Raw genomic sequence first — 20,166 nt, 5'->3', positions numbered from 1 at the left:
CCCCCTTTTCAATTTGGCACTATGTTTTTAACAAAGACATGCTGGCCAATCAGTTCATATCATGCTGAATCATTGTTCAGGGGGAATTTTTATTTTAATATCCCTGGATGGTGGAGTGGTGATAGTGGTGCTCCAGGGGCAACTCAGCCCCAAAGGGATCAGCCACTCCTGGGTTTAATTTTGTCCTGATTTACTGCAGCATCATACAGTAAAAAAAAAAAAAAAAAAAAACAAAACAAAAAAAAAAACAAAAAGCAAAGCAAACCCCCAAGCTCAGGCAGATGGCCTGTGCTGGTAATCCTTCATCATAATGGCTCCTGACAGAGCAGCTGTGTCTCACTGCTTCTCAGGGTTTTCCATCAGAGAGAACAGTTTTCCTGGGATGTGAAACTTGGCTGTAGCAGTTTGCTTCACTCGGGCATCTCTCACAGAGAAGGACAACACAGGAGAGGAATGATGTTTTTGGAAAGGGAAGGAACCTCATTCCTGTTGAGATAATCTGCTGTCACGTGACTTTTTGCTTACCACTTGTGTTTATGTATTTTTAAAAATACATTTCAGCCTTTAAATTGGAAAGCTTTTGTAGAGGCTGGAGGTAAAAGCCTACAGAAGCAAAACAGCTTAAATGGTCACAGGTCTTCACAAGAGACTGACATGGAGGCAGTGGTGAGTTATGGAGTCTGGTGTTGCTCACTGAGGATTTGATTAAGCAGTTCATTCCTTCTCTTTGTGGGTTCCATGGATGTAAAGCTAATACTTCTGCAGGAAATCCCCAGGATTCTTCACTAGCGGTTTCCTGCAGAACCCCCTAGGTTATTTTCTGCAGGAAACCCCCAGAATGCCTCACTGATTTTGCCATCTCTTGTGTTGGATTTTCCAGTGCTGCTGGAGATGTCAGGTGGGTAGAAAGGCTGTAACTAAGATTTGCTGCCTTTGGTTCTGTGCCTCTCTGTATGTGTGTGAAATACTCAGCCAGTGGTGGAAGATTCATAATTATTTCTCTCTCTCTCTGTGCCTAGTGGTGCATAGTTGTATATTGATTTGCTGTAGTTGAGATGAGCAGGCTAATTATGATGTTTCATTATGAACACTGAATTTATGGCATTAGGCAGCCAGTTGTTTTGTGTGTGACAGGTTGTGAATAAATATGATAGGACACTGAAAGAGATAGGCACATGGAAGGTAGTAGGTTGGGAAGGCATGGAGTGGCTTTGTCAGGGCTGCTCCTTCCCTGGAGTCTCCCTGAGCTCTGCAGGAGACCCTTAATTCACGTTCTCTGCATTTGGTATTACAATGAATTAGTGCTGATGGTGTCTCCATCTGATGTGATAAAGCTTTGGCTGGGTTCTACGGGTTGTGCTGTGGTTATATTCTGAGTCCTGACAAAATTTGAAGTCTGCAGTATTTCAAATGAGGGAAAATGTTCACTGGGTTGGTTTTATGCCTTTTTTTCCCCCTTTTTTTTCCCCTTGGAAGAAAATGTTGTGCTGGGTGGGATTTGCAATCTTCCACATTAAAGGGAATGTTTTCTAAGGCATTCTGACAAGTGCACTTCAGCTGGAAAGCAGACCATCTCCTGTTGCATGGATATTTCATTCTGAAATATCCTTTGCTTTTCAACTGAGCAAACCCCACAACTCAAACATTCCTCCCTCCTCCCCTCCTTCCTTCCAGCCTTCAGAGCGAATGACTTTGACATCCTGAGTGGTTTCAGCTTAAAGACTCTCAGGTGGCAGGGACTCCTCCAGATGACATGTACCATCCTCTGGAGCCTCTGCCTCTCTCCCTGGACAGTCAAAAGAGACATTTAGACTCTTTTAAATGAGGACAGCAAAATTCCAGACTCCCAGCTCAGGACAGATGTGATACTGTTGAAATAAGTACAGTTTGTGGAGAAAAATGGAAATGTAATCATGCTATAGCTACGCTTAATTCTGATTTTCAGAGTCAATTAAAAATTTATTTGGTTGCCCACTTTAAGATATAAGCATGTCATGCCCATATAACGTCTCTTAATTTCCACTCTTCTTGCTTCAATGTTAAGCCTTGCTTGAAACTTCAGAGCTTACAAAGGACAGTGTGGTCAGTGGTGGGAGGAGGCTGTGGGAACCTGTGCCAGCATTAGCCTGAGAAATGCAGAGTTGACAGTATTTGGAAATCAGCTGCTTTATATGCACATTGCCTTTCAGTATATTATTATACTTTCTTTTTTTTGGCACCTTGACTACATTAACCTTGTGCTGGCTCCATGGGGCTGGCTGACACAAGATGGATGATGTTGGTGGCCTGGCACAGCAGCCCACACGCCAAGGGCCTGCAGAGGGGAGGCCTGTTTGCTCAGTAAAGGCACCTGCCTAATTGGCTGGAGAACTCTGTGCCCCTGATTTTATGTGATGAGCTTTCCTTGGAAAGAAAAGAGATGGATTATCAAGAAAGCTTTTCAGAATGATAAAAGTGGGGCTAAATGTTCCTATTTTGCTGCTTTTTGAAGCTCTGCAGAAGTGCTGTTTGGAATTGCCATGGAGAGGGCTGCTGCAAGATTTCCTCCCACGGCAAAAGCAACTCCCTTGCAGCAATCCCTTAGGCAGGATCAACAGTACAGATTTAGAAAGCTCTTAAGGAAGAGTTTGGTCCAGTCTTTTGACTCTCAGGAGACCTGCATTTGATTTTCTTGTGTGCCACTTGCCACAGCACTTGGAGGATGATTCCAAGCTAATGAAGAGTCCAGCTGCTGTTGTAACACGTGCCTGGATGGGAGCAAAGCTCTCTGTACCTTTTACAAATAAGGAACTAAGTGTCCTGGCTCTTAGCTCCTGGGCAGAATTACATTTGGGATAAGAACACTTATCTTCAGTGAAAGTGTTCAGGGCCAGGTGGGATGGGGCTTTGAGCAACCTGGTCTAGTGTGTGGCATCCCTGCCCATGGCAGGGAGGTTTGAACTAGATGATCTTTAAAGTCACTTTCAATCCAAACAATTTTGTGATTCTGTGTTGGGAAGAAGCTCTGAGGATAAAGTCACCAGAACGCCCAAGCTGTGCTTCAGTGTTCTGTATCATAAGGAAGCAGATGTAAGCTAAACACTGAATTAGAGGATTATTTAATAGACTCTGATTTCAGATCTTTAGATCTCCAGCTGAGAAGAGCGTTGGAGAGCAGGTATGGATATCAGGGCTGTTCTCACCCATTTCACTGGGTGTCATCTCTACCTCAGAATTTCAAATTTTCCAGTTAGGGTAGGAATATGAACCCCTGCAGACAGATCCTGCTTCGACATGAATTTGCAGCAAGCTTAGTGAATGTCAGCTGATCCAGAGCTTGTGTGCTGAACTTGCAGCATGCTGGGAAAACTTTTGCTTAATGGAGACTGGCTTGAGTAGGGAGTACAGTCTTCCCTCATACACTGGCATCAGGTGATGCTCCAGCTTTGGTGAGAGGCATAGGTTTGTTCTATTCTTATAATTTCAGACTTGCTTTGAATTTTGCCTTTGGTGCTTTTGGTTGGTTCCCGTGTAGTCTTAGGCTGTGCAACTCCCTCCCCAGCTGCATGGCAAGGATGTGGAGCCCGACTGTGGATCTGTCTTGGAGCAGTGCAGTGAGCCTGAGCCTTCTGCTCTGTAAATCCCTGATTATCTACTTCCTTATGCAATGAAAACCTGATAAACTCAGGGGGACTCACATGCAAATCCTGCAGCCCCAGGAAGAAATATGACAGCTCTTTTAGCTCTGTGTGCACTCAAGCCCGTGCAGCCCTTTCTGTGCTCTGTCATGGCAGTCAGCACGGCTTTGTTTCTATTTCGAGCTTCAATTGATTGAACTTCTGTTTGCTGGGTTTTGGCTCTGTTTCTCCACGCTACCTGAAAAGGAACTGCGGGAACAAACAACTTTCCTGAGCTATTGTTACTGCCTGGGGCAGGTCCAAACAGCTTGACCGCCCCACGCAGCCGTCCTGAGGGTTGGCCAAGGGGATTGAGACAAGAGGGCAGTCTGGGATCTGCTCCTTGCTGGAAGGATCAGGCTGATCTGGCTTGGCAAGGACGCAAGGAAAATTCTCATTGGAATCTCTGATGTCATGAAAGAGGGAAGAGGGTTGTCATTGCCCCAGGAAAGGGGTTGTAAATTGTGTTTCCTGCTCTGCTTGCTGAAGAGTATTTCCATCCAAATCTTCTGTGACCTTTTCCCATGGGAGTTTTACATGGAAATAGGAAACAGAAATAATGAAAGGGGGGAAAGTGATTATGTGGAGCTTGTGGGGAAATATTACTGCAGCTGTTTTAGCTGGAGCTTTAGGTCACAGTCCTTAAAAGAAAGGGAAGAGCCTTTGGTTGCTCCTGGTTTGTCATGTGGGTCTGCATGCTGCTATGCTTTGTCCCGAGTTATTTATTGTTCCTCATGTATTTCTGGGGCACCTGTATCCCATCTGCTCTGCAAAGACCTGCTCTTGTCTCAGGCCAGGTTAGGGTGGTCTGCTGGCAACTGCTCTGATTCAGAGCAGCATGTGCTTTTCTTGAAGTGTGATTTTTATCTTACCAGAGCCACAGGTTCATCTCCAGCAGCTGAGGTGAAGCACTGAAGCACTCATGGTGTTATGAATGGTCAGTTGCATTGCCCCCATGATTTGTTTCCCTCTCAGTGTCCGTCGAGATATTTTCTATGCAGCTCTAGATGCTTGTTTCCTTGCTCTTGGCCATCCCTTGTGGCTGGTCTGAACCTGTGTTGAGGTTAATTGGAGTGGAGTTTGTGTATTTGCATGTTTGTTGGGGTGCCAGAGAGACAGAGGCCGCAGGAGAGATCACGAGGCTGGAGTAGTGCTGGGTGAGGAGAACAGATTTGTAATCAACAGAAAGGAACAGATGGCTTTAGTTGTAATGCCTGTATTTAGATTTGATGTTAATATTCCTCCCAGAGCACCAGCACTTCAGTGATATGTAACACAACTTAAAAGCATCTGGGGAGGGAGGGGATAAAACAAATGGGTTTTTTTGAATCCCGTGAGGAAATCCAGCCACGGATTTAGCCACAAGGTTTCAGTGGGTGTTAGCAAGAAGAGAAGGCAGCAGTTAGATACAATCTTCCTTCAGAACACTGTGGGCATTGCCCTGATGTGCTCATGCCACAGACCCTGAGGAGCCATGGTAGGACCCTGGAGGGGAGCAGAATTTGTGCCCAGTGCTCCACCTGCAGCAAGATATTGTGTCATGAAAGGAACTCTTTCTCAGAGCAGCTTTTTATTCAAACATGGGGAAAGACATCAAGCCCCTGCTCTGACATCCTTGCCATCCGCGTCCTGGTGAGGTCAATCCCATCCTTACAGCACCTCCTCATGCTGGTCCATGTTGAGATTTACTGGCGTGCTTGGAATTGTGAACTGATTCATTCTGTGAATGCAATTAGTCACCACCAGCACACAGGTGGAAGATGGAAGTTAATTCTGCAGCACCTAATTAGCTGTCATTACTGGAAGGGTTCAAGAGCAGAGACAAGATGTTTTGGTTCTGGGTGCACCATCAGAGGGTCTCATGGAGCAGTGGTCAGATACCCCAGACTTCACCCAAGACCTGTGTGTTGCTTCTTACAAACTTTTGTCATTCTATTAAAAGATAAACAAGAAGCTAGAGTCTCCGTGGGTGTAAATCAGTGTGGCTCTGCAGGCAGCAGAGCTGTACCAAATTTTATCAGCCAAGGGGACATGGATCCTGTGGGTTAAATGATGACAGAATTATCCTCGTGTGAGTTGCTGTGTGTGCATATGAAAATGCACAGGCAGGTGTGTGCGTGCCCACACACTCCTTAAAGGTGACTGGTTTTTTTATTTGTTTGTATTTAGTGCACCTTGGAGGCTTTACCTAGACAAGAGTTGTAAATGAAATGTCATCAGATCATTAACACATCCCCGACATGTTAACAAATTATTGAATGATTTGTAGTTAAAAAAGCCAGTTGAAAGACTCGCTGAATAATATTCCTGCAGGTCCCCTGGCATGTGCATATATTAGAAATCCATGTGATACAAAGCACAGGACAAAAATGATTGATAGCAGGTTACAGTGCTCTTCATTACAATGAATTAATTGATCACATCTAGCAGATATTCCTCCCAGCGGAATCGCTGGATATTGGACATGTCTCTCTCATTTCTCTTCTATCCTTGCTGTTGGAAACATGCCAGGCAGTTTTACACCATCATTTAAATTTATTTGTGACCTGAGAAAGTTGTGTTGCCCTTGAGACAGTTAACTTTTTAACATCCAGCTAAAAAAGTTTGGTGGTATTTTAGGAGATACAGGGATGGATATTATAAAAAGTTTTCTGATGAGGTGGAACTCCTCAGTCCAGTCCTGGCAGCAGGTCCCACCTGAGAGCTGTGTTGAAATGTTTTTCCTGATGCTTGAACTGCTCTTATTTGACTGGCATCCTGTTCTAAACCAAACAACTCCAAAGATATTAACCAGCACTGTTTTTCATAGTGCTGGGCAGTGGAACCCTAAAGCAAATGCTTGCAGGGAGTATCCCTTCAGCCTAGGGATGAGACTTCTTGTGACAGATAATGACAAGGATGTGTTGGTAGGGAAATAGAAGGGGAAACTTCTGCTGTTTTCTGTGCCGTGCCATTTGACATCTTATCCCCTCTTTCTGGTGGGTGCTTTTGGTGGCTCTTATGTGTTGGAATGACCAGCCAGAAACACAGAACAGGTTATTAACCTGCTGTTTTTACAAGTTCTCTCCTGGCAGAAGCGTCCTCTTTGCTGCACTTGTAACTGGCCTATTGCAGAGTCTTAAGTGTAAAGAAAATAAGTGCTTCAGGCCTTTCATTTCCCTGAAGCCATGCAAACAGTGGGCAAAATACTGTGGAATTGCATTAGTAAATTCAAATCTGTTTTGTGGTTTTTCCCTTTGCCTGTAGATAAGGCAGTACTATCTGTTAAAGAACTCAGCTGCTGGATTCCACTCCTGACCTGTCTTAGAATTTGGCATTAGGTAAGACAATAAAAAGTGGTCTGGTTCCCAGAATAATTTGCAGAGAAATGTATCATCTCCAGTGTGCCAAATGAGATTATACTTGTAAGGCAGGTGAGTGAAGACTTCTCTGAGACTCCACAAGCAAGCCAGCAGCTGATGAAGGAGTAGGACTTATGCCTCTGGTCCATGATAACCTGCCTGTGCCTTGTAAGAGACCCAAGCCTGTTTGCCAAAGGATTTTATGTCTCCTGCCATTTTTACAAGGTTCCATTTGCTACATTCATCTTGTGCATTATCTGAAATGTGTTACAGCCCTCACTCCCGCATCTCCAAATTACCCCAGCCAAGATATGGAGGGGCAATGAAGCAGGGTGAAAGGTTTAACTCCTCCTTTCTCCTCTAGGAAAAGAGTATTTTAGGTCTTAAGATACAATGCAAGTGTGTGTCATCATGTCTGAATTTCTTCCTGATGACTTTCCTGCAAGTTGCTTTTTGTAAAGCAGGGGTAGGAAGTATTGAAACAGGAATCAGCATTTCACCAAAGATGCAGTTAGAACACAAAGTTTATTCTCTTAACTCTCAATTTTCTATGGTCTGACTGGCATTAAAAAGTCTCTCTTTAATGAAGATTTGTAAGGCTTTGTTGCTAAGATCCAGAACATGCATTTGGAAACGCTATTGAGTGGCTTAGGAGATGTGTATCCCTAGAGACTGTTTTAATTTCCATATTCATTAAACTGTTCTGTGGTGCCCGAGAGACCCAAACCCTTGAATAATACAGCTGTGGAATCTGGGAAAGGAGACATCAGGATCAATGAGTGCTTTCACCATCAATTTAATCCAGTTTAAGTCTGTGTGACCAATAGGTCAGTCCTGTTCCTGACTGAAAATGCTTTTCTTCCTCTGTCCATCTTTCTGCCTTGGCCACGCATTGCCACTCTTTCCTGTGTCCACATCAGTGCTGACACAGTGTGCAGGGAGCTGTTCTGCTGAAAACTAGGAGAACAAATGACTTTATGATGGATCAGGTTCTTTTTAAATGTAGTGCTGACACAAGGGAAGAGAAAAGACATAGTTTGGGGCAAGCAAACTGCTCAGGATTTCTTATTAGCTTATTAAACCATCACCAGAGATGCCTCCACAAATATAGTTTCTCTGCTTGAAAATAATCTTTTTGAGGGCCATTTTGTGCCATCCTGTAGAATTCTCTATTTGGTATCTCCTTCCATGAAATTCAATGGGATTATTTTAAAAGGTAGAAAGGTCTGCTTTCTCTAGAGCTTCAGTTGCAAGGATGGCAATGACCATCACCTGTTACTTAAACATCATCAGGGTGATGAGTACATGAGCTGGTTAACTGTGGCTCATCCTGTTGTCCTTTGAAGTGAGTGGATATCTTTTACTGACTTAACTGGGCAACAGATAAGGCCCTGGATGAAAGAGCCACTATTTTACTAGAGGCTACTTGTTTCTGTAGGTTGCAAAAATAACTAATCCCAGACACTTTCAAAGATGGCTAGGGGTTGGGCTGCACATAGCTTTTTTGTCAAGTTTTATTTAAAAGAAAAATAAATTTCTCATAGTCAAAGGGCTGCTGGCTGACCTGACCTTTTCAGACTGAAAATGGTCCCTGAAAGGAAAAATAAGATAATGATAATAAAAACTCTCATAGCCATTACTAGGCTGCTGCTGAAAGGGATTTGGCAAAGGCTGAGGAAGTGTCAGAGTGAGAAAGCACCACCTCTGCTGGAAGATGATGGTCTCTGACCTGGTGCCCTGTGAGGCTGGAGAAATTTCCACTGATTACAGCCAGAGAGAGTGCCTGACAGCCAAGACAAGAACTGTTCAGAGCACAGCCCGTTTCACACAGTTGATATTGTGTTACATGGGAATGCACTGTCCTTAAGAAACGACCTTCTTACAAATCATATAATAAATATATATAATTGTATAGCATAGTAAATGCAATTTCTTGGGGGACACAGCCAGCCTTTGGTGCCAGCCATGCTCTCTGAATCTCTTTATATGCTGAAATGGTATATTTTGGGCTGTGCTTTTCAACAAATAAACTCTTCACCCCCACGTATATCTCTCAGCTCTTCTGCTCAGCTTCCTTGCAGATGATATCTGCTTCATTAGCTGCCTGATGAATGGTCTGAGTACATTAGCATCATTTTATCGAGCCAATAACCATGAGCCTCACCCTGCAGAGCTGTGTAGTATCTGCCACTGGGAGGTTTCTAAAAGGTTAGGCAAAGTTCTGTCAGGAATGGTTTAGGTGTGGGGGGTAAGAAGATGGACTAAATGGCTTCTGAAATGCCCTTCTAGCCCTGCAATCTCTTAATTTATAACCCTGCTATAGAAATAGGACATGACTTCTATGACAAGCATCTCTGGGAGGCTTAGTTGAGAGGGGGACTGGAAGCTGTTCAGAGGCTGCACCAACACATTCAAAATGTCAGTTGCAGCCCAGCAGGTCACTGCTGGGTGCAGCAGGAAGGACCAGCAAGGATTGTCCCACCTAACCTCAGATATTTGTGTGGAAGCGAGTCTATACAAACTCAGCAGGTGTGGAGGGAGAAACAGATGCAGTTCATGTGTCCTACTCTGAACATCTGGGATGTGCTGGAACTACCTCCTGGTTATCTCTCTGGTGGTCAGCATCCCATGCTGCAGCAGGCTGACCAACAGCAAAGGAAGTCCTTTGACCTGGTTAGTGTGAGAACTCAGTGCCTTTTTCATTTCCAGTGGGACACAATATTCATCCAAACGCTTTTTTATCAGTTGTTGTTTGCAAACATTGCTAAGGGTTGTCTCTGTCTTCCTCCTGCTGACAGAGCTTCTCGTGGCTCTCTGAACTTCACCCATCATTCTGCAGGCATCTGTCCACTGCAGGTCACTCTGCTCACTGGCCTAGCTCTGGACATTTATTCTAACACATTTGGGTTAGAATTCTGGTTTACGTTTAAATAGGTTATATAAATACTTAGTAAAATGTGATTTATTCTGATTCCTTGCAAATATTGATGATATATTTTTGCTGAATTCTGGCTTTCATTCAGTAAACCTCTTCAGTTCATCTTTAATTTCCAGATGGCTTTGGCAGTGTTCCAAACTCAGCTTCTGGTGGTTGAAACCTGGTGCTTGAATTAGATTCAAGATGCAAATAGGCTGATTTTCAGAAAGTCTGAATATATGCAGCTGCCTTGTGAAGTTCTATGTAATGCAATTAGGGATGGGATTCTTACTGCCAAAAAACCCTCAAATGAATTAGGGGTCCAGAAAAGAGAAATGTGGCAGAATACACGTAAATGTCTTTAGGAATTTGGGGATTTAGGAATAGTTGAAAGCTTGGCTCAAGTTTTCAGCTGAAAATCACTGATATAAGTAATTTCAAAGGAGATTAAAGAGGAACACGCTCCTGTTGGGGAGAAGTGTAGAGCTGGGCATTAGGTCTGGAGGAGTGATGTGACAGCCCTGCTGACACAAGGGTCTGCTGCTCCCTCATGGGCTGCTGTGATAGGAGCACAGAGGGGCAGCAGGGATATTTCAGATATAATTACAAATAATGAGTGTGGTAAAAGAGGAGGAAGGGATAGAAGCTCAAAACTAACAAGAAATGGGAACTTGCTTCTCCTTTCCAAAGCCTGAATTAGAAGTGACTGATAAGCAGGCCTTGAAAGCTCTGGAGTAGTTTCAAAGTGTTGAAAGCATAGTCCCTGAGTGTGCTAATGCTATGGAAGCCAGACATGGGAAACAGTCACGCAGGGAGAATGCCTTGTCCCTGCATCTGCTGTCTTTTGGGGTGACATTTCTTGATGTAGCAGGGAAGTGAAAATGTTGACTCATTTTCATTGAGATGAGTCTGAGGGGAATAACAGTAGTGCTCAGTGAGGCTGGATTCCCTTCTTATCTCTGCCCGTAGTCATTCTTTCCTTAAAAGAGGCTTTTATTTGTGATGAGGGTTGGTTTGTTTTTTTTTTTAAATAAATACACAGCTAATCCCTATTGTACATGTAAATATAGACAGCACAGAAGTCTGTAAAGATTATGGATGCCCCTTTTGGCAAGCAGTATCTTTTAATAGCATTGTGTGCAGTTAATCGGGTTAAGCAAAAGCACCAGTGGAACAAGAAGTCCACGTTCAGGGAAGGAGTAAGTGTCAGACCTCTGGAGAGTTGTTGGTTAGCAATACTGGGCAGGTAGCAGAGAAGAGTTTTTTTCTTTTTTTTTTTTTTTAGTTTGCCTCAGTGATGTCTGTGGTTGGAAAACAACAGGAGTAAAGCAAACTGTTAAACTGCAGGAGCCTTTTGCTATTGTGTTTCATAACAGATATGGTAAATGCTCATTGCTCCTGGGCTTCATCCAGTGTTTTCTGCCCAGACTGAGTGTTCAGTGCATTGGGCACTGGTTGTAAGGGCTTGTGCCCTCTCTGCTCTTCAATTCTAATTAAGTGGAAGGAGTGCAAGGCATCCCATGTATGTCAAAGGCATGAATGAAAAAATTGGTGCAGAAAAATAGGAAAGGCATTGAAGAGGGCGTTGCTCTTTGTCATGGAGAAAGCTCATTGCTGCGGGGGTTGTCTGGAAGAAGGCTCTCCAGTCAGTGAAGAGGAAAACAATACTTGCAGAGTTTCAGAAATGCCCTGAAATAGGCATTTACTTTAACGCAGAGGCTCTGTGCCCTGGAAATGCCTGTGTCAGTCAACTGTTGTAGAGGATTGTAAGATACCTAGTTCAGACGTAGAGGTCTGGAAACATCTAATGTTACATTCACGGTGTCCGGGGAGCTGGGCAAGGGGGGCCCCTTGATATCACTTTAAATGAAGACGAGAATTGTATGCGAAGGGAGCTGCAGGGGACACAGGGTGGGACACACCTTGCTGAAGTGTTGCTCAGCGAGCTCGTGGTTGGCTGGGGCGAGGGCAGAGGTCCCAGGGAGCCAGGAGACCTCTGCTGGAGCTTTGCACAGCGTGTGTGCGAGGGTGCCAGGCCCACAGCATCAATCCCATATTGATGTGTTTTGAGCATAGGACTCTGGAAAAACTCTGTTGTGTTTTCGTGCCCCTGGCAGAGCTGTGACCGGTGCACCATCTCTTTGCCATCACGCACAAGGGCTTCTTCTTGGGCATGGTGTGCTTCCAAGAGAGCATGTGTAGGTCACAGAGTTTCTCATTACAGTTTTCCATGGTACTGCAGATGTGATTTCACTAATTCTCCAAGAACAATAAAGGAGAATTCAGCACAGGGCAAACCAAACGCAGGTAACGCAGATGCCTATTTCTGGTAGCATTTTTCAGGTTACCATTAACCTTTCATTTGAAATTTAATGCTGAGGACTACACATTGATCCTGAGCAGTTTCTTGGAACAGCCCCAATTTTCTGACACTGTTGGGGCAGCACAGCATCCAGCTGCAGACATACTTGGCTTCTGCTGCTGCAGGCAGGGGTCGGCTGCAGCCTGCAAGGAAAGCTGTCAGCTGCAGCAAGCAGGAAAAGCTGGCTCCTTTGCAAGGAGCGAGCCCCAAACAAAGGTGGTCTAAAAGTGTTGGCAGAGGCAAAGGATGAGAGAGGGGTCTCTCTGTAGGTTCCAGCTGGTTTACTGCCAGTGGAGGGTCCAGGGGCAAAGACCAGGAAAAAGGGGACAGCACAGCATTTTGTACGGGGGTGGAACAAAGGGAAACAACCAATGGGGATTGACTGAGGAGGAGGAGACAACAGGGGAATAACCAATGGGGATAACCTAGGAGAGGGAATTACATGAACCAACCAATGGGGCATCGAAGAAGGGAGAACTTTCCAGAACTAAAACATAAGCAACTAGGGGAAATACATAAACATGAATTTATACATAAAACTGGGTGGAGAACTCCTGAACCAATAAACTTAAAACATGTAAACTAAGAACCTCTAGGAACGTGGGAACTCGCCGTAACCGCGGGGTGAGAGTCAGAGCTCTGTGTTCTGGAGGCCTGTCTGCCCATTCTCTGAATGCTCTGCTGCTGTGGCCCCTGCCACATGCACTGCAACGATTTTCCATTTAGAAAATTGCATGTTTTCCAAGTTTAACCCTATGTGGATGTTGTTAATTTTTTCTTGAGAGACACTTTCCAATGGAAAGTTACTTTTTGGGTCTGAAATTCAAACCAGTTTTGCCAAACCCTAGGAATTATGATCAATAAATAAGAAATTCTGTAGGAAATTATAGCTGAACTGAGGGAGGGACATGTTTAGAAGATGAAGGCTAAGAGCAGAAAAGTAATAAAACAGAGTCAGAATTACAGTTAAAATTAAAACAGGCCTGTGGCCAAATGTAAAGATACTATATGAGTTGATGATAGTGGGAAAAAACATTGAAAGCAGAGCCAGAGTAGTAGCTGGCAACAGATAACATCTAGCAATGGATTTGCCATGAAATTCATTTCAGAGAACTGGTGGGTGAAGAAATTTTTCTGTCATGGGGTTGGAAGTAGACAATCTTTAATGTTCCTTTCAACCCAAGCTGTTCTGTGATTCTGTGAAGAAATCCCAACATAATGCAGTAGCATTTTTCCATGAGAAACAAAGGTGTTGTGAGTGTCCCATGGTGCTGGGGAGGCTCCACGGTCAGCCTTCTATATTTGAAAGTTCAAATTCCTGAGGCAGATTAGAAGCACTGAGCCTGGTAAGCAGCATTAATGGGCAATTTCCATGCCTGAAACACTGTGTGTAATGAAAGGTGTGGGTGCTGCAGCCAAGGTGTGCTTCCAGCTCATAGGGATGGACCTGAGCTATGCTGGGGGCTGAGGGCATCACCATGGCTGCTAAACCAGCTTGAGATGCTGGATCATGTAGCTGAACCACAGCTCCCTGTAGTTACATTCACCCACCATAAGTAGCCACAGCAGTTAATTTAAAGTTGAAGTTGTGAGCTGCTGCTGTGCCTGTGATGCAGCCCTCAGTATTTGTTTCATAGAATCATAGAATCACAGAATGGTTTGTGTTGGGAAGGGACCTTAAAGAGCTCGTGCCAAACCCTGTGCCATGAGCAGGGACATCTTCCACTGTCCCAGGTTGCTCAAAGCCCCATCCAACCTGGTCTGGAACACTTCCACGGATGGGGCATCTACAGCTTCTCTGGGGAATTTTTTTGTTGCAGATTCTTTGCAGGAGGGTTGGAACTAGATGATCTTTAGGTTTCTTCTAACATAGACCATTCTGTGATTCTGTGGTTCTCTGATTCTAAGACAGTAGCATTGGTAGCTGGCAGAGATTTTTGTGTATGTATGGGTATATAACCAAAGGCAAAAGTTAATTCGAAGAGTCTTCAATACTGTCACTTATCAGATAAACAGCCATGTCCACAGAGGTGTCTTCAGACATAAAGCTGAATTGAAAGTCAGATAGAAAACAAGCAAACAAAAAACCCCACCCCAACCACACTTCCACAAGGGAACTGAGCACAGTACAGGGAAAAGTAATTGAAAGAGACCACAGAGAACTCTTGTTCTGCTGTACAAACTTTGTGAGTCTTGTGACTCCTCTGTGGACACTGTTGCACACAGGGATGGGGTGGTCAGAGGGAAGGACATGTGTTATGTCCATCTCTCCAGAAACCTCATCTGAATGGTTAAAGCTGGAGAGGTTTCCATGGAGGGATGGAAATTTGACTCATGTGCCTGAACACGGAAGAAGAACAGAAGCCTTGTATTCTTTATAATTTTTGTTGCTGTCCTGAATTTTGAATCCCTGTTGATAGTTGACAGCTATCCAACCATTAGAGGGGATGTTTCTGCACTGCATGATGTGTCCCTTACAGCTGCCTCACTTCTGGGACCCAATTTGGCTGCAGAGGAATTACACTGCTGGCTCAACGTCACTGAAGTGTGGTTTGAGAGGGTGGCTATGAGAGCAGCCTGGATTGTTGACACCAAACTGCTGTCTGTAATTTTTTGACCTGATACTAAATAGGAAATGGATCTGAAAGTGCATCAGAGTGCTTCAATATCCTTTTCTCTGCTTCACTCCAGTCTTGCATATTTAATTTAATAGATTAATTTTTTCTTATGTCATATGAACTAGGAGATGGATCTATTACATTTATGTATTCTGGTCACCTTGTAGGCAGATTTCATACCAAGATTCAGGACTTTTTTTTTTTAATGCATTCCTGAAAGAGTGCATAATTAGATGAAAGGGGGAAAATACATATTATATTTGAGTATATTTGTAGAGTTGGGAGTGTGTTATATCATATTTCATGTGTTGATCTGGGTTTAGTTTTTTTGAGACAAATAGTTTTCCTTGTCACTGTGCTGTGAGTTAGGTTTCTAAACCATTGATTGAGCTACAAAGATAATTATTGAGCTTTGAAAATATTAATTCCAGAGAAATCAGATTATTATTTGCACCTGGATGCAAAATAGCAACGGCTTTAATGATGTTTAGGTAGAACTTTATTAACATCTGAGTATCTCTGGAGAGCTATGGTAACAGTAGGAGAAGTATTAAACTTGGTATTGTTTGTTTTAGTAAATTCTCATTGTAAATGAGAATTTCAAGTCTTCTCCATGTGAGTCAGCTGAATATTTGCAGGAATTAACTAATCTATTATCAGAGCCAGCATGGATCAACTCTTATGCAGCTGATCCCCCTTCTTCTGCTCCATCATGTACAATGTCAACTGCAAGGGAAGGAACAGGGAAAGATTGTCTCCAAAATAATCCCTGTGTGCACAGAGTAGCTCCTCCTGGGGTAGCAGAGGGTAGGGCCTGATGTCTGCAGTCATGTCAGGAAGGCAGATTTCTGTTGCCTCTTGCTTGGGGTTTGCTGTAGCGAGAGTGAGCTGCACCAGCTAAAGAGATCTTGGGCTTGTGCCTTGGGCTGCAGACAAGGCCACTGCCTTCCCTCCTTGGTTCATGGCCAGTCCTACCAGGAGAAGACAGATAAATTAAAAGGAGCCAACCAGACTCTATGGATCACCATACCAGGCTGCCCCAAAATGATGTTCAGAAACATCGAGCCTGTGGCTAAATTTTCCTTGGCCCCATGAATTTTTGTGTTATTTTTGTGGGCCATGAAGGGATGTGCAGTAATGAAGGTGGGGTTCCCCTAAGGAAATGGAGAAGACTCCATCCAAATTAAGTGGCTAGTTTCCCTCTGTAGCCAGTGGGGAGAAAGAAGTGTTTCTAGGATGGGTTATCTCCTTATCCCCTCTGCAACAGGTGTCTAAAATAGGCACATGGCCAGTGTTTTACCTTGATTACTGCAGAGGGAGCTGGAGGTGGCCTTGCCCATGTGGAGCCATTTTGAGGAGCTTGCCAGGACGTGTCATTTGAACACAGGTCTGTTCCCTCTTACGAAAGTCATTCACTGTTTCTGCCAGCTCCACCCCAACTCTCTCTTGGTACCAAACTGGTTGAAGAATGAGATGTTGCTGAGGTTTATTTTAATCATAAACTTCTGGGCTCTGAATTTGAAAACAGAGCTATAAACTCAAAACTAAAAATGTAATTAAATGTGAGTCTAGATTTTATGTGGGATCTGAGTCAATACTACTAATAAGATGAATAGCTAATATTCTTTCCTAGCTAATGCTAGGAAGTTTCTTAACTGTTTTTCACTGAGTCTGCCCAGGGCTTATCTCAGCCACAGAGACCATGGCACTGATCTCCCCTCACACCATCGTTCTGCGTTGAGGTACTCCTCAGAGCTGACCCTGGGTGGCATTTTCAGAGGTATCCCAGTACTGGGTTTATCTGCCCTAATTTGCCTGGGATTCCTCTGAAATTGTCAAAGAGGGAAAGGCACTTGCAGAAGGAATCATCCCATCCATCTTAGACATCCAGCCTATCATGGCATGACTCATGCTCTTGAGTATGGCTTGCTCCATTGATCAAAGAGGAAGCCTTGCTGGCTGCTGTAGATCAGCTACTGTGATGGACAGAAATTTTTGATCAATCCTGCTCTAAGAGACAGGGAAAAAAATTCTAGTGGAATCTGCATCCTGTCTATCAAGTGCTTTTGCAAATCCCAACTTCTGCCCTAGCATTTGTGCTGCACAGCTTCTGATGAGTGCTGTGCTTGCTTTGTGATGATACATGGCAATCATCAAAGCTGCACAGTATGTTCCACGCCAGCTACTTCCTCTCTGGTTTAATTACAACTGAGTTTGCTAATCCCAGTCTTGATTAATGAGCTTAATATGCAAATGTTATGATGAAACTGAAACTCTTTGTAATTGCTTGCAGACAGATTACCACTTCGAGTACACAGAGTGCGACAGCAGTGGCTCCAGATGGAGGGTGGCTGTCCCGAATCCGTCAGTGGAGTGCTCTGGACTACCTGACCCCGTGAAAGGGAAGGAATGCAGTATGTTGTGACTTTTCATTTTACAGACTGTTACCTGCTTTTTGTGCTATTTACCTTTGTAGGGCTTCTAAGGTCTGCCACTGATGTCCCGAGTTTCCTTGAGTTGTCCTTCCCCTCCAATCCGACTTTGTCTCCTGGAGATGTGGAGCAGGGATTGTCTTTGCAGTGTATCTGTGCAAGTCACTGTCCGTTACAGGTAGCCTTTTATGCTGATTCACAGACAAGGCACATCTATGACAGCACTACTGAAGAGGTATGGTTGCTTGTCTTGAGCTGCCGTGCTCCCCAGTTCTGCAGCTCTCCAGTTCATTTGTAGCTGTACTTGCCCAAATGGTGACCAGGAGTGGTCAAACTATATTTGCATAGTGTCCAGATTCTCATTACTTTCATTATTTAGCTAATTCATAAGCTGAATGTATAAGGAATGGTAAATGTCTTACTTGCCTGAGTTATTTTTATGACGAAGCTCCTGCATTTTATTTATTTATGCATTTGTTTTTCTAACAACTTGGAGTGTTTTCATATCACTTGGTTCTCCATTTTTTTAAAATGTTGAAACACTTCTTTGCATCTGGCATATAAACGAACTGCTGCTCTGCAAACACATCCCTCACTGCTTTGTAGCTTCCCAGTTTGAATGCTCTTTCCCATCACGCTTCCTTGCTCTAGCAATTCTCTCCACAAAAGATGCTAGCGGTAATTTATACCAGGGGGTATAAATTATTGTATCTGACAAATAGGATGAACAATGGCAACGTTTTTGCAGTTCTATTGTAGAAGAGGTGAGATTTACTCACTCCTGACTCTCCTTCTCTAAAGGTTTATTTTCATTTCTTTATGTTCCAGTGTGAGGTACATAAATGTTTTCTGTAGCAGTGTTGATCACTGGAAGGTTTCTGACTGCTTGCAAGCGTCATTTGTCAATGTGTCATTCCTGGTATTTGGGTTTAGTTTCCAAGGTTTTAAATCTGGAATCTCTGTATATCCTTACGAGGTGCTTTTTCAGTTACAGAAATACAGACCTGAGAAGCATCTCAGGTGATCCCATAATTCATCCTCCAGCCCAAATAGCTGTAGTAGAGAGGACTGTCATTCATGGCTGATGTTTGGCTGGACTGTTTTCAGGCACTCTAGTGATGAAGAGCCCAGAAGCTCTCCAGCTATTTGCTCATATATTTTGTCCTTTTCATTTTCCCTCCTGTTAAAGATTTTTCTGCTGTTGAATCTCTGTTGTTATACTTCAAGCCTATCACTTTTTGCTACCTGCACTATAAAGGAGAAGATAGTTTTATTTCTTCTGCTGCACAACCACTTTTGGTGTACCCTGGAGTACATAGGTATAACTCGTTTTTTCTGACATACATTATTTCTTCTTAAATCTTGTGATAAATAGCTTAAGGTCCAGCAACATTACACTATCCTCAACTTTCTGCTATAGATTTCAACAAATGGTTCACTTCCCTCTTCATTTTCTATTATTTGTGCCTGTTTCTGGTCTTTAAATCACTTACAATGAGAATTCAGCTGGTGTATAACAACAATAGATGAATCTCTGGCTTCTCAATATCTGGCCTCTGCGAGACAAGGTGAAAACTTTTCCCAGCAGATGGGCTCTGATATTATACACTAAAATACAGGATTCTGTTAAATATACTGGAAGACTCATCTCCTTCTTGTAATGTTGCTGTTAAATCCCATGACAGTTCATCTGGTCTGAGAAGCAATTAGATATTTGGCTTTTTTACTGAAGCCCTCAGATCTCATCTCCCTGGGCTCTTGGAGTTCTGCAGTTTTTTTCTGTGTATAGTAAATTAACTGGCTTCAGGAGCTGTCTGGCTATGTTCTGATGACAAAAGTAATTTTAGGTTTCTCATCTCTTAGTCTTTCACCTTTTGCTTAAAGAACAACCAATCTTTCAGCCTGAAAACATGAATCTGTCAACAGCAGTCAGTCACTGCAGAAATGTGCAGGGAACCCTTCTCCCATTCAGCTTGGCTAATGTGGTGGTTTTTACTGTAAAATATTTTAACCAGAGTAGAGTTTGGCTGACAGTCCATTCTCCAGTGGGTGGGATAAACTGGGAGAGGCAGCTTTTGAAAACTGACTGCCCTGCAAATCTCTAGAGTTTGCACATGGGGGTCTGTTGTTGATGATGTGTTGAAAATGCTGACAAATATCTCCTTACTGTCTTGTCATATTCTCTAAGCTGGTGGCTTCTGTCTCATCTGACAGCACAGCAGCTGGACCAAAGACATCTTACACTAAAAGCATGCATTTCTGCACCTTAAGGAAAACAAAAAGTTCTGTATCTGAGGCGTCTACAACTCACGTTCTTGGTGGATTGTGTGCAGAGTGGGATTTGTGCTTCAGGCTTGGCCAGGGGTTGCACACAACTCACATTGATGGCTCCTTGAGATGCCTTCCTTCTCTCTTAGGCCTGGTGCTATTTTATCCCAAGATCTGTCAAGAAATGCCAGAACTATGCCATATCCTCTGAGGTGAGTCTTTCTGGGCATTCTGAAATTTATTCAGATTCTCTTACATCTCAGAGGACTTACCCTGTGCCAGGACATATCACACTGGCATTTTGGCATTTGGTAGAATCCTGGAGTCTCCTTGGGTCTTTCTTTGGTCCTTCAACCTGCAGAATCAGGGCCTACAGTAAAATCAGTCTGGGTAGGATGAGTTCTAGCTTGAGAGGTCGGTTATCTTCAGAAGTTTTGTTCAGCATCTGTTAGTCATGAGATACACTGCGGCCAACCATGTCTCTGCTCTTAAGAGAGAGTTGCACTTGTATAGCAGTTGCAGTTGTAAAGCAGCATGAGCTCTTAGGGCTTTTTTGTCTCCTTGAGATTGTA

The 20,166-nt window shown here is 43.6% G+C and overlaps 1 protein-coding gene across 2 annotated transcripts in view; it reads left to right on the top strand.

The window, feature by feature from the left end:
• Window positions 1-20,166, top strand: part of KIAA1324L (KIAA1324 like) — a 95,186-nt gene that overhangs the window by 31,324 nt on the left and 43,696 nt on the right. Inside the window, exon 2 of one of the 2 annotated variants that reach the window (XM_032105418.1) lies at window positions 17,188-17,308. The exons of the other annotated variant lie outside the window; for it this stretch is intronic. Coding sequence (XP_031961309.1) covers window positions 17,188-17,308 — 121 coding nt within the window. The remainder of the gene's footprint in view (window positions 1-17,187; window positions 17,309-20,166) is intronic. 2 annotated transcript variants of the gene reach the window in all.

The sequence above is a fragment of the Corvus moneduloides genome, chromosome 4 (assembly GCF_009650955.1).
Source record: "Corvus moneduloides isolate bCorMon1 chromosome 4, bCorMon1.pri, whole genome shotgun sequence".
In the NCBI taxonomy this organism is placed as follows: domain Eukaryota; kingdom Metazoa; phylum Chordata; class Aves; order Passeriformes; family Corvidae; genus Corvus; species Corvus moneduloides.
The sequence above is the reverse complement of the archived record's forward strand: the minus strand, read 5'-3'. Positions and strand labels throughout refer to the sequence as shown.